Source organism: Mirounga angustirostris, unplaced genomic scaffold (genome assembly GCF_029215605.1).
Source record: "Mirounga angustirostris isolate CCGP_5_RB_7025 unplaced genomic scaffold, mMirAng1.0.hap1 SCAF_4, whole genome shotgun sequence".
NCBI classification, from domain to species: Eukaryota; Metazoa; Chordata; class Mammalia; order Carnivora; family Phocidae; genus Mirounga; species Mirounga angustirostris.
In genome coordinates, this window is record NW_026991712.1 from 19,775,597 (window position 1) to 19,789,856 (window position 14,260).

Consider the following 14,260-nt stretch of genomic DNA (forward strand, 5'->3'; position numbering starts at 1 on the left):
AAAACACTTCACATTCACAAAGTTAGAGCCCAATTGCACTAACTCAATTGACTGAAGGGCAGAGAGGATGGGAAAGAGATGAGGAAGAAGGACGAAAGTAACTCTAGTAAGGATAGCAGAAAAGAAGAAAATCAAAACATGACATCGTGATTGTGTAGGTTTTTGCAGCTTCTGTGTCTTATTGCCAGAAATGTAAAGGTAATAAACAGAAAGTAGGTCAAATTATGTTTTCTTCTTCTGTATGCATCATTAAATAATAGCTGGGTGCATTCCAAAGACTAGAACCTTCACTGCTAGTGATAAAATTCAAAACAAAGGGTATGTTTTTCAAAGACTAAATGATACCATAAGCGCAAGGGTCTAAACACAAACTTATTTTGTCCAGGAAATGGAATACTTCACATACAAAATTCAATGAAAAAAAAATTGTGACTCTCTTCTAGATCTTTTGGAATTGTTGGCATAAATCCAAAGGCCTAATTAAAGCACCTCAGTGTTGATTTATTTAACACGTAGACATTCAGTGTGGAGTATGGATAAGATACTGTGTAAGGCCAGCATGGGTGAAGTCATCAAATTTATATTGAGTTCCACCAAGGCATTTGATGCTGAAGATGTTGATGATAACAATAATGAAAGTAACAATCAGCTAACATTTATTGAGTGATACTCCGTGCTGGGCAGGCCCTATGCTGAGCACATGCATAATTATATCATTCAGTTCTCATAGCAGCACTATAAGAGAACCATTAGAATTATTCCCATTTTACAGATGAGAAAACAGGATTACACAAAGTAAACTTGCCCAAAGTAAACTCCCATAGTTATTAACTGAAAGGTTTAAGGCAGAAACACTGACAGATTAACTCTGGAACCCCATTCCTTAATATCCTCTCTAGACTGTCTCCCATCCAAAGATGTAATTATGCCAATGAGGAGGTAAATGAGCTGACAAACACCAAAACATCAGAATCTACTTATCCCTCATTTATTCCTATCTCTAGTTTACAGAAGGCAGTTTGGACGGGCACATTTTCCACAAAACTCTTTCTTCACCAGGCCAGAATGTTTATTACCTTGGAATTGTTCATCAAAAGGACAGAATGATGACGTCGAAAACACTGTTCTGGTCTCAGATGGCCCTGGGCTGAACACCAGCTTCACTCTTTTTTTTTTTTTTAAGTGATGAACTGCATTGTATTTATCTAAATAATACAGACAATTTTTCCACTATCCATTACACTCAGCCTGAGAAAATACTGCCAGAATCTCCAAAGATGATTCATCTTTGATACTCATGTTTTGCCCAGTGCTGGATGCCCAGTCTTTACTAAGTTACTTAACTGCCCTGAGCTCTAGTTGTATTCATCTGGAAAATGAGTTGAAGAAATAATGGAAGGACATAGGTAAAAGGCCTGTTACAGTTTCTGGGCCAGGGGCACTCCATTAATGTTGGCCATGTGTGGGTTTCCTTGAGGCCCAGGTTATCAGTGCCCAAAAGATACCTTTCCAAGGTATAAGCCTCTGCAGACTTTGCCTATGTAGGGGAAGCATCTGGAAGCAACTCTAGGTGGACTGGAAGAAAAGGAGGCATCCATCCTAACCCAGATCAATTCAGCAAGGCCAACAACACAGAGAAAAGCATCCAGTGGGATGCTGAAGGTACCAGAATAAAATCTTACCCAAGAAACGGGGGGTGTGAACACCCACCAAAGCCTTATTCCTAGATGGCATTTTCTAACTCTTTTCAGAAAGGTTACCACAGAACCTGCTGGTCCATTACTGTCGAGTAATTTATCAAGTGTTCCTTATGAGACTGAAGAGTATGGTACTTTCAAAGTAGGAAGAAGGGGATGTTCAAAAAAAGAAGAAATCAGTGGTGAGATTTAGCAGTTTTTTAAAAAAATGGTCTTCATCTATTTTCTATATAATTTATATCTGTATTCACTTTTTCTTAAACAAACAAAAAAAAAAAGGAACACAGATATAGGAAAAACCTTGCCTGCTTTTTAAAAAATAAGCTTTATATTTTGAAATTATTTTAGATTTATAGAAAAGCAGTAAAGATAGTATAGACAGTTCCTATCTACCCCAGCACACCGTAATGTTAAAATAACCATGGTGCAGGGGCACCTGGGTGGCTCAGCCATTAAGTGTCTGCCTTTGGCTCAGGTCAGGATCCCAGGATCCTGGGATCGAGCCTGGCATTAGGCTCCCTGCTCAGCGGGAAGCCTGCTTCTCCCTCTTGCCCTTCCCCTGCTTGTGTTCCCTCTCTTGCTGTCTCTGTCAAATAAATAAATCTTTAAAAAAAAAAAACTGTGGTCAAAACTAAGACATTGACACTGGTATCCCCGCTATTTCAAATCTCACTGAGAGCTACAAGGAACTCCGTGTGTGGACACAAAAAGGAAACTATCCCTTGGAAGCCCAGAAGATCCCATAGTTACTTAATGATAAAGACATTTGTCCTTGTGGATGACAATAGTAACTGCTTATCCAAAACCCACTCTCTCTTTCTTCCTCCTCTTTTATTTGCCCAGGGCAGCAGTGTGCCTGGGTAAAAGCATTCGATCCGCTGATCACCTTCCACCAAGGGGTGACCATGTGACACAGTTCTGACCCACGTGATGTAGGTGTAACTCTCAGGAAGAGGCAACCTCTCCTAAATAAAAAACAAAGTCTTGCTAGGTGACACCTCTCTGCCTTTCCATCTTCTTCCGGCCCACAGTGCAGACACGAGGCCTGGCGAACTCTAGGAATAGCCGAGCAAAAATGGATGGGGCCTTATCTACGTCTTATCAGCCCAGGATTCCCCCCTGCCCCCCCGGAACAGGTCCCTGCCGGAGGCAGAGGGACCTCTCTTTTCCAGCCATCAGTGCTACATTTTCTGTTCTTTATACCAAAAACACAATCCTGATACTGTTCCAAACGCACATCTAGAGACATGAAATCAAAAGCTTAAAAAACAAATGCTTTCTGTTTATTAGCAGCCCACACCTTGCAACAAACTGCTTGGCTCGAAGCCAAGAGGGATTAGACATAAAGTCATGCAGGCAGAAGATAATGCCTTCCAGCCACTCGGCTCTGATTCCCCTGGGATGGAACTGCTTGTGGGCAGTCCTCGGGCCTCAATTTTTACATCTGCAGAAAAGAAATTACAATAACCTCATCTTTTATCTGACGCAAGTGAAATTAATAAACAAATGGGGACCCACAGATCTCTGAAAGATAGCTCACAATAATGCCAATGCACCATTAATAATATTGTCCTACTGGCAGCAAAAATCCAAAGGAGGCCACAATGAAGAGTAGAAGTTTAAGAAGGTGCTCCTGAACTTTGAGTTATATACTGGATAAGCCCTTTCTGAGCCAAGAGGGAACTGCCAAGATCAAAACCAGCCTAAGTGATGGCATTCAACAATTTCTGACTTGTGGAAATATTTAAAAATCAAAGGGAATATTTAAAAAACAGAGGAGAAAGAAAACATGATTGTGAAATCAGTGTGCTGGGGAAAAGAGGATTATTGTCACTGTTCCAGAAACTTGTGTGGCTGGTGACCAGCTCTATGGGGGTGTCCAAACCAGCACAGCAAAATAGAGATAACAAGGCGCTTCTTCAACAGAAATGTTCAGAATTTAGCCACAGACAAAGATCTCTGAGATGAGGGGCTGAAAAATGACACACACACTCACCAGGATACCACCCTCCCCTGTGCTGGATTCAGAAAGGTCTAGAGCTAGGCTCTCCAGAATGAGAGCCACAGGGCACGTGGGGCTGCCAAGCACTTAAAGTGTGGCAGAGTCCTAACTGAGATGAGCTCTGGATTTTATTTATTGTTATTATCTTTTTTTAAGTAGGCTCCACGCTGGGCATGGAGCCCAACACGGGGCTTGAACTCACGACCCTGAGATCAAGACCCGAGCTGAGATCAAGAGTCGGATGCCTAACCGGCTGAGCCAGCCAGGCACCCCTGCACTGAATTTTAAAAAGTTTGAGTAAGAAAAATAAGAACGTAAAACAGCTGATTGGTATCCGTCAAGTTGACTATATTTTGAAATGATATTTTGGAGATGGTGAGTTAAAATATATTATTGAGATTAACTTCACCTGCTTCTTCTGTTTTTACTGTGGCTCTTAGAAATTTTAAAAGGACATCTATGGATTGCATTTGTGGCTCACATCATGTTCCCATGGGAAATGGGATCAGTCTAGAGTAGAGGCTCATATACCATAGGAACAGACCAGCTAACCACCAAACAAGTTCTTGCCTTTACGTGTAGCACTTTGAGAGTCACCTGTCATAGAAGAGAACTCTTATCCCGAGTTTCTGACAGCTGAGTGATCGAGGGTTCTTGTTACTGCAGTCCCTTTTCCTGCCCCTCCCCCCCGCCGCCACACTATGTCCCCTATCCTATTTCCTTCATTTTGATGCGGAAGCACGTTATGTTCCCACTTGATAGGAGTCCCTGCTTGAGATTATGCTCTAAGCAACTATCAAAGAAGACTTTAGAGAGACAGGAGTGAGCCAGTGGGAAAAACCAACACCTACTCCTTCTCCCTGGGCATGGTGGCTTTGGTAATTTCCAATCAGACTGCAACCTGTGCAGGAGCCAAAGGAGTGGCTACAATAAAATGGAGAGAATACAGACTCCAATATGCAGGCCTTTCTTGGATAGAAGGAGAGAGGGGAGGGGGTGGGCTCCTCATTGGGTCCAGTGTCATCACTGGGACAGAGAAGAAAGTGAAAGGGAGCTTTTTAGAAAAAAGCTAGATAAAATGTTAGAACTTTTAAATTTTATGTCAGTTTTAAAATAATTTACATAAATAATTTTACAAAAACATTACTCTCCAAATTGGATTAAATTTGGTTATGAACATTAATAAACACGTATTTTTACAGTTGTAATCTGGATATATGTGTGTGTGTGTAATTCCTTCTTAAATTTTACCTTAATACCGTTGCATAGTCACACCGATCAGAGTTGACATATGGTCAGTTTTACACCTAGCAATCACTCCCTCGTACAAATATGCTTTAGCTTGTTTAGCCATTCCTGGCAGAAGAGGGGAGGAGGGGGCTGGAGGAGGAGCTGTAGGCCCAAACACAAAAAGACAATCCGGACATACTGTCTGAGATGGGAGTGTCAGCAAAGAGGAACTGAGTTAATGTGAACGTGAGTGGCTAAGGATCTCGAGCCAGGAGTGGCTAGTTGGGGACTTACCAGAGGAATAACCACGAGAGACTGCAGGACAGCAGCAAGGATGAAATGCTGTGAGAATAATCCTTGTAACTGCCCAAGGAGAACCTGGGTCCCAGACATGAATCCTTGCCCAAACGTCCCAGTCTCCCAGCTATAAGAGACTGACGCAAGGAACTTACTCAAGATTGACAGAGTCAGAGCTAGAAAAATGGTCTGCGATGGAAAAGAGAATGGAGGTATTCCATTCTTTAAAGGAGAGCCTCTTAACTTTTTGTCCCACCCCTTCCACTCTGCCTTGAGGGCTATGGTCAAGCTCATGTCCATCAGTAGCCAGAACTTTACACCACAGTGCTTCCTGACCAGTAGGAGAGGGTAGGGGCATATCATGAACAGCAATCTGAACTGTCCATTCCACCCTGATATGTCTTTCTAATGAACCTGAGACCCTGGCTTACAGGTCCCACTAAAAATGACCACTGAAACCCAGATAAGTCCTTAAATTACCATGTAACACCTCGCTGAGTAGTACTTAATACAAGACTGCATAACTTCCATATACTTCAACTGCACAGAGATTGTGTTGTTGTACTTTAAGACTTCCTCATGCTATTAAAAAATGCTGCACCTGGGTAAACTGAGGACTACATAGGGCCGGGATACCGGACAACGAGCTATCAGGAGCGAGGCAAAGAGTTGGTAGGACCACAGGCTTCAAAGCCAAACACTGTCTGTAGCAAGATCAGTGTCTGTGGACCTGACAAATTATACTCATGTCAACTAAGGACGGAAATATCTGCAGTTACGACACTTCACAAAAGCCCTCTGTTCCTTATGCATTGCACTCTTTTGGAAGATTACATGAGATAAGGTATCTCTCATTACCTTCATACTTTCTAGTAGTTAAGCCTTGGTGTAGCTAAACACCTGTTTTCCTTTAACCAAAATCAACACTTTAATGTGTGCCAATGCATTAGCCCTTGACTTCACCAAGCAACCTTGTTCCCTTATGTTTGCACTGCAACCACATTCTGGCTGTGTACATATCAGAAGGCACAGTGGGATAATTCCCCAAAATTCCAAATTGAGAAAGCAAAACAATTTTATTAGATTGTGGCTGTTGATAAAGATTATGCTTGAAATAACTATTGAAAGCAGATTGAGAAAATATTCTCCCCAAGCATTATTTTTTTTTCCTATTCAGAGTTTGACATTTAGGAGTGAAGAATGATTATACTAGTTGCAAATGCTGCAACACTGTCATCTAAAGCAACAGGGAAAACAATACCAAGTGCATTCATTTGGGGGAGAAGGATTAAATGAACTAACAGTGGTAAAGAACAGCCTATCACTTTTGCCTGCCTTAGCACTCATTTCCCTTTGGTAACAGAATTTTCAGCTTTTCTTTTTTTCTTTCTTTCTTTTTTTTTTTTTTTTGTGAACAATGGCCCTCCCCTACCTGGTGAGTCTGTCAGTCAAAGGGTTCTGCCCATCTTGGGTCAAGACGTGGGCATGTGACCTAGGGCTCAGCCAATCAGAATCTCTCTAGAGTTGAGACTGAGCAGATTCCCTGGCTGTAGGTGGCTGGAAGGCATGGCCCTTTAGTCACAAGTTCCTGGCACCTGGATCCCCAAGAACTACTCTAGTTCTTCAGGCATCTGGTTTTTCAATGTTTCCTTTAACTGTTGGCTAGCTCTGCCATATGTTGAAAGCAAATGATGACTGGGGCTGCTTATAATCAAAGAACTATAACTGGTATAAATACTCTGCCCTGTGCCTGGCAAATGGCAAGGCCTCAACAGGTGGTCATTACCGTCATCCATTCACTGAACACATTTTTACTGAATAGTTAATATACAAATGCCAAGCCACTGGGGATACAGAGAGAGAAAACAAATTCTCTGCCCTCAGCATTTACATTCTAGTTAAGGGTAAAGAAAGATGAAGATACTGACTGGGTACCATCTGTAATGGAAAAATCTTCATTTGTTGGAGGCAAGAAGTTACCAAAAGCAAAGAGTAAGAGAACGTGAGTAGGAGAGTCTTGATGGACAGGAAGGGAGGGTAGGCCAGCAAGGGTAGGTTCCCATTGACAAAGACTCTCTTCTTGTTCTGACTTTATAGCCAGGTTCCCCTGAACCCTCTTTTCGATGAGGCCTTGACTTTGCCTGCCCCTCCCCCCCATCCTGTCTTTGGCTTTCTCAGCCAGCCCAGTCTTGTAAAGAATCCTGCTAAGTCCGCTGAGTAAGAACCTCCACCCACCTCGATACCCAATCACACTTGATATTTGACAAGTTTCTCATTCTCCATCTTTGATGTATAAGTCCTTGGCCTACCTTTCAAAAGAATTCTCTTAAATTGGTTTAGCAGGAATCCCCCTACCGTTGATGCCTCCTTTTAATACATTTCCACCCCCTGACCCCCTCACCCTGTCCCATGGCTACAAATCCCCACTTGTCCTTGTCGTATTCAGAGTTGAGCCCCGTCTCCCTCCCCTACTGCAATAGGTCTTAGGGCAAGTCTTCTTTACTGTTTTAACAACTGTCAGAATGCTTTCTTTTCTGCAGTATCACTCAGTCTTGGGCAAGTTGAGATCTTGCCTTCAGCCTCAATCATCAGGGCTGTTTTTCTTCCTTTCTTCCTTCCTCCCATCTCTCTCTTTCTCTCTCTCATTCTTTCTTTGGCCAGGCTATTCCAGGCTTAGGCTGAACCCTGTCAGTGATCTTAATTACTGGAAAGATGGGGTTAATTCCTGTCTCGATCTGGCATCTAGCTTCCTGTGCGGCAGATTCCAAGTTCCCTCTTCAGGGCTGTCAGAGTGAATGTCTCAGCTACTGTCTTGCACTGGAGAAGGGGATAATCACCACTATCCCCTGAGCAGCTGGGAGGATTAAAAAGATAATATACATAAAACAGCTTTGGGAATTGCAAATGTTATATAAATATATGCTTAAAACAAAAGAAAAAGAAAGAGGGCTTGATGAAGTGTTGAAACTGTTGAAGTGCTCTGACTAAATCTTTCAAAGAGGAAATTATACGCCTGGACAGAGCTGCACTAGCCTGATTATCCAGGGTCAGCTGCTGCAGCTGTGAGCAATTTACCCACGTGATTATCCGGTTTCTATCTCCCTTCATGTAAGGAAAAGATACTGGGTAGAGCTAGAGCAGTGGAGGGAGATACTTGATGTGAGTAAAGAAATGTGTTCGTTGCATTTGCAAAGGTTACACAAAAATCTCAAGGTATCTAGTCATTGTCTGGGGAAAGGGAATCATATATGTTATGAGCTAACCATTTTTATGGTTACATCTGCCAGGCAGTATGAGCTGATGCAATAAAAATTGAGGAATTTTTTCCTAATCTTATGGAGCTTATAATTAGGGTCCAGTTGTCTTTAGCGGTAAGAGCCAGATTGCCGGGATTTGAATCTTGAATCCACCATTTACCAGCTCTTGTCTTCAGCAAGTTACTTAACCTCATCTTTAAGATGGGAATAATTATGACACCTAACAGTTATGGAGAGGAATAAATGAGTCAATGAGTAGAGTGACTAGAACAGTGGCTGGTACATGGGAGGGGCTCTATAAATTTTAACTGTTATTTGCCATTGATCAGATCTCATACAATAGCTGGTATCTGGGGGCCATAAGTGGTAGGCGCAGTTTGGAAAGCTTTGCCAACTGCTATTATTGAATTCTCACGGCAGCTCTGTGCAGGAGTTACCATGGCAGCCCTGATCCAGAAGGGCTCGCTAGGGGGCACCTGGGTGGCTCAGTCGGTTATGAGTCTGCCTTCGGCTTGGGTCATGATCCCAGGGTCCTGGGATCGAGCCCCCGAATCGGACTCCTTTCTCAGCAGGAAGTCTGCTTCTCCCTCTCCCTCTGCCCCTCTCCACCCCTTGTGCTCTCTTTCTGTCTCAAATAAATAAATAATCTTTTAAAAAAATAATAATAATAAACGGCTCACTTGGGGGGCCTGGCCTGTGGCTCACATCTGGGAACTTGGCTTTTGGAAAGTTCCCCAAGTTACTGACTGATAAGGCCACTTTACCTGGCACACTGCATGCTGCTATACCAACCTGCCTAGATTGTCTGCACAAACACTATGATTTAGGGAGAACATGTGCTTTTCTTTGGAGAGTCTGGAATATGGGTAGTTGCGGCCGGCCAAGCAGGCAGAGCGCACCTCCATGAGCAGCCCCCAACAAAAACCTTGTACTTGAGTCTCAAGTGGGCTCTGCCCGAGCAGAAGCACTGCACATGTGTTATCCTATGGCCCTGCTGGACGAAGGAGCCAGATCTGTGCGGCTCTGGGAGGGAGGACCCAGGAAAGCTGTGCCTGGATTTCTCCAGACAACACCTGAGGTATCTTTTGCCCCTGAGGCTCCTTCTCTGTGTCCTTTCACCATAATAAATCTTAGCCCTGAGTCCAACTCTATGTTGGGTCCTTCTAGTACATGTGGGAGGTCATATGCTCTCCCCCACAGAGTAAGTAAATAACTCTCAAAGGTATATAATGTGACTCTAATTTCATAAATCTCAAAACCTAAGGGATGGAAGAATTGAGACGTTGACATAGTCACTCAGCAGGTGGAGGAGCTGGGACCTAATTCCTGTCTGTCTCCCTCCCAAGACAGTGTTCATTCCACTGCATGAGGCGGCCATACCCAGTTATACACATCCTGGGCCAAGGAAAACGTCTGTTTCAGGCACAACACCTTGTAGCTACTGGTTAGCTATACGCCCTTGGGAAAAGATCTTAAGGGCTCTGCACTTCTGAATTCTTCACTGTAAAACTGTAATAATAATAATAATAATAATAATACCAATGTCACAGAATTGCTGTGAAAATTTAATAAGATTATATCTCATATATGTGAAGCATATACACATTAAATATACAATATATTAAAATCTATAAAGTATTTAGCCCAGTACCTGGTATACAGTAAACCTTAATAAATGAAAAAGCTGGATAAATATGTACATATGTGGTCAACATACATACATTTGTATCAATATATACATATATGCATGCATGTGTATATATACACATAGACACACACACACTTACATACATAGGCTTGTACGTTAATGATTCATCTCCAAGTTCTGTCTTGATTAGAGAACATCATTCACCATTTATAAATGAAGCTAGTTTAGGATTTCATAGCAGGACTGATTTTTATGTCTACTGGTTTCAATCTAGGGAACCACACTTATCCAGAAATTTTCTGGATAACCTAATGTCTGACTTTCTTTAATATTTAAATTGTGAAGTTAATTATTAGCTGGAGAATTCAGAGCTTTGCTTAAGACACTAACTGTATTTGTCATTAGCTCTAACATACACATACGAGGTGGCCATATTTTCATAACTCAAACGTAGAACCTGTAATCTAGCAATGAATTGCTGGACTGGGAAACTGGGACGCCCTTGGAAACTCTGACGTCTACACATAGAGAATATTCAATCCTCCTGAAACTATGGAAAGCAAACTTCTGGGGTTAATATTTGCTCTCAGTAATGCCTTCTTTTATCCTTTACATTACAACTTTATGGAGTTTTATGTTGATAGCATTACAAAATTACAATGTAGTTGAAGTATAATTACTAGCTCCTGGGAAATCATTTGGAAACAATTCCTGGCACCCTCTCTCTTCGCTCTGAAGATGTTACAGTATTAGTCAGTAAACTGTAGTTTAAGAAGCTGGTTTTCTCTGGCACTTGGTATCACCAAGTTTTCTGTCTATAGCAAAGACAACAGAACTAACTCTAACCCAAATGCACCATTTTTCACTGTGGAAAGCCCCATACTCCTACCAACTCTGAGTTCACACTTATTAGCAAATACCCATTTGGATGTTATTACCCAAGCGGCCTCAGACAAAATCTTTAGCCTACTGGTGCCTTGGTTTCCTTTTCTGTAAAACGATGAGAATAAGAACACCTGCCCTATAGTCAACAATACTATATTGGGCACTTAGAAGTTTGTTAAGAAGATTGACCTCATGGGAGGTTCTTACCACAATAAAATAAATTTAGCAATAATAACAAAAAGCATATCTGCCTCAAAAGAGTTTAAGAGGTTTAAATAAGTCAATATTTGTGAAATCATTAGAACGGTGCCTGCCACGGGGTGTAAAATAAATAAATGAAATGTACAGTACTTTGTTCGCTAATTGGTTCTATTCCACATTCGAGTCCCAACAAGACTCTAAGATGTCTAGGGCCAGAGATCATATGGGCACCCGACTTTCTACCCAGCTTCCCACCCTCAGTGAGCTTAGCACAGTAGCAGACATATGAGGCCATGAATAAACGGCTGTGAGTTTAATCAGGGCAAGGTCACATAGGAGAAACCACCCTGGAATATACTCAGTGGCTTGAGTGCCTCTCTGATCAATGCCTCTGGGTCAATGGGTTTCAAAATACTTGACCCCAGCACACAGTAACAATTTGTATGTGGCAAGTCAATACACACAAGAATATGTCCATATGTTTATATAATTATCTCACTGAAATCAAAGTTTACAAAACAATACTTAACCTTACTATGTAAACTATGCTCTGATATTTTCTATCCTATTTAAATCCTCCAGTCCAGGGCATCTCAAACTTTTAATGTGCCTTCAAACCACTTGGGGGTCATGCTAAAATGTAGATTAGATTCAGCAGGACTTGGTAGGATCAGAGATTCAGTTTCTATCATGCTCCCATGGTGACACCGTACAGTCCCTAGACCGTACTTTGTGTAGCAGTCATGCTGGGAATGGCTCTCTAAACTGATTTCACAGCCCACTAAAGGGTTGCAATCTGCAGCTGTAAAACACTGCTCTAAATAATTCTGAAAGTGCCTTTCATCTCTTTAATTCCATTATTATCTTCCTAACCTTGGGATAGAAATCCAAGGCCTGTACAGAAGTAGGGGTACGGGAGTTCACAGCAAGAATGACTCAAGTAGGGATGCCTGGGTGGCTCAGTTGGTTAAACGTCTGCCTTCGGCTCAGGTCATGATCCCTGGGTCCTGGGATCGAGTCCCACACTGGGGTCCCTGCTCAGGAAGGAGCCTGCTTTTCTTTCTGCCTGCCACTTCCCCTGCTTGTGCACGCTCTCTCTGACAAATAAATAAATAAAAATTAAAAAAAAAAAAAAGAATGACTCAAGTATTACCTTTCCTATTGACTTTTAGGTTGATATGCTTACCTGGTTCTCAGCCCTGTCCTCACTGTTCAGAACATATATCTTGCAGCTATGTTAAGAAATTGAGCACTTATTGGGCGCCTGGGTGGCTCAGTTGGTTAAGCGACTGCCTTTGGCTCAGGTCATGATCCTGGAGTCCCGGGATCGAGTCCCACATCGGGCTCCCCGCTCAGCAGGGAGTCTGCTTCTCCCTCTGACCCTCCTCCCTCTCATGCTCTCTGTCTCTCATTCTCTCTCTCTCAAATAAATAAAATCTTAAAAAAAAAAAAAAAGAAATTGAGCACTTATTAAGATCAGGGCATTGAACTGAGTGCTTTATATCTACCACATCTATTCCTACAACCACCTGTGTAGATATTCCCATTTTATAGATGAGAGAAGGCAAATAGCTATAACTGGTGGAGTTGGGATTCCAGAGCCTATGTTCTTGTGATAGTCAGCCTCTAGGATGGCTCCGGTGATCTTTGCCTCCTGGTATTCACACCCTTGTATCGTCCTCTCTCACACCGAATAGGGCCGACCTGGTCACCAGTGGAGTACTGAGGAAATGACAGTGTGTGATTTCCAGGGCTCACTTAGAAGACATTATAGTTTCTGTCTTGCATTCTCTTAGATTCTCCTTCCGCAAGAAGCCAGGTTGCCATGTCCTAAGAATTCTCAAGCAGCCTTATGAAGAAGTCCAGACTGCAATGGACTGAAGCTTTCTGCCAACATCCAGCACCAACCCGTGAGGCATACAAGTGAGCCATTGTGGAGGCCAATCCTGTGGCCGGTCAGGCCTTCCCAGGACAGTAGCCCTCGACTGACATCTTTGCAATCTCACAAAGAGACCCCACCCCAGAACCACCCAGCTAAGCCTCTCCCAACTTCCTGACCCACAGAAACTGTGGGAGGTGATAAACATTTATTATTGTTTTATACCTTTAATGTCTGGGGTAATTTCTGATGCAGCAATAGATAACTAATATCATTCTCAACCAATAGTTTATGCCACCATCATTATGAGTCAGCCCTAAAAGGAAAGTCAAACTCTTATGAGGCCTATTGGATGAGCTCTTCATTGTGGCAGCTTGCACCATGGTTCAGCAAATGTTCATCCTCCCCTTGCAACCAACTTTGTGAGGAGCATCTAATTGCCATCGGGACTGGACCAGGTGACTTGCTGTAGCCAACTGGACATGGGTGTTGAGGATGGTAAATCGCATCTGAACAGAAGTTTTTGGAGACACTATATGGATCTGCCTGCCCTCGTTAACTTCTGCCCTCATCTACAAAAACACTATATCCCAGAGTAGATGTTCCTTTATAGCCTGGGTCCCAGCATGAGAATGCACGGCCAGCCCAGCTGAACCTGAGCCCAGTTTGGAGACAGGCCAAGCTGAGCCCAAGCCCATGCAGAGGCTCAACTGACCTACAGACCCATGAGTGAGAAATAAATGCTTGTGGTTGTAAGCCACCAGACTTTAGGACTGCTCGTTATGTCAGCAGCCGCTGCCCCACGCACTCACCGTGCTGTATGATGCCATGTTCCATAAGCCGGTGGCACAGCTGCTCTGCCTCCTTCCGCGTGGTGGCCTCTCCCTCCTGGACTAGCCAGTCCAGGAATTCAGACGCCATGAAGGTGCGCTCGTACTTGACCCCTTCCTCCTCCCTGGCTTGCAGCAGTGTGTTTTCAGGGCTCATCAGCCTGGGAGGAAGGAAGAGAAGAAACATAAACCTCCATAGAGGGAAAAGAGCTCCTTTGAAATCCTACATCACAGGTTTCTGCGAAGTCTCACGGCAAAGTTGTTAGACAGACAGATGTGGCCGTCATGTGCTGTTACAAATGTAATTTCTAACAGAAGGACCTGCTTCAGGAGT

General features: G+C 42.9%; 1 protein-coding gene across 4 annotated transcripts in view; it reads right to left on the reverse strand.

Moving 5' to 3' along the window:
• The window catches only part of DEPTOR (DEP domain containing MTOR interacting protein), a 129,442-nt gene that overhangs the window by 50,873 nt on the left and 64,309 nt on the right, over positions 1-14,260 (reverse strand). For all 4 annotated transcript variants that reach the window (XM_054512476.2, XM_045895980.3, XM_064587956.1 and 1 more), the window contains exon 4: positions 13,909-14,087. In XM_054512476.2, the coding sequence (XP_054368451.1) occupies positions 13,909-14,087 (179 nt within the window). The remainder of the gene's footprint in view (positions 1-13,908; positions 14,088-14,260) is intronic.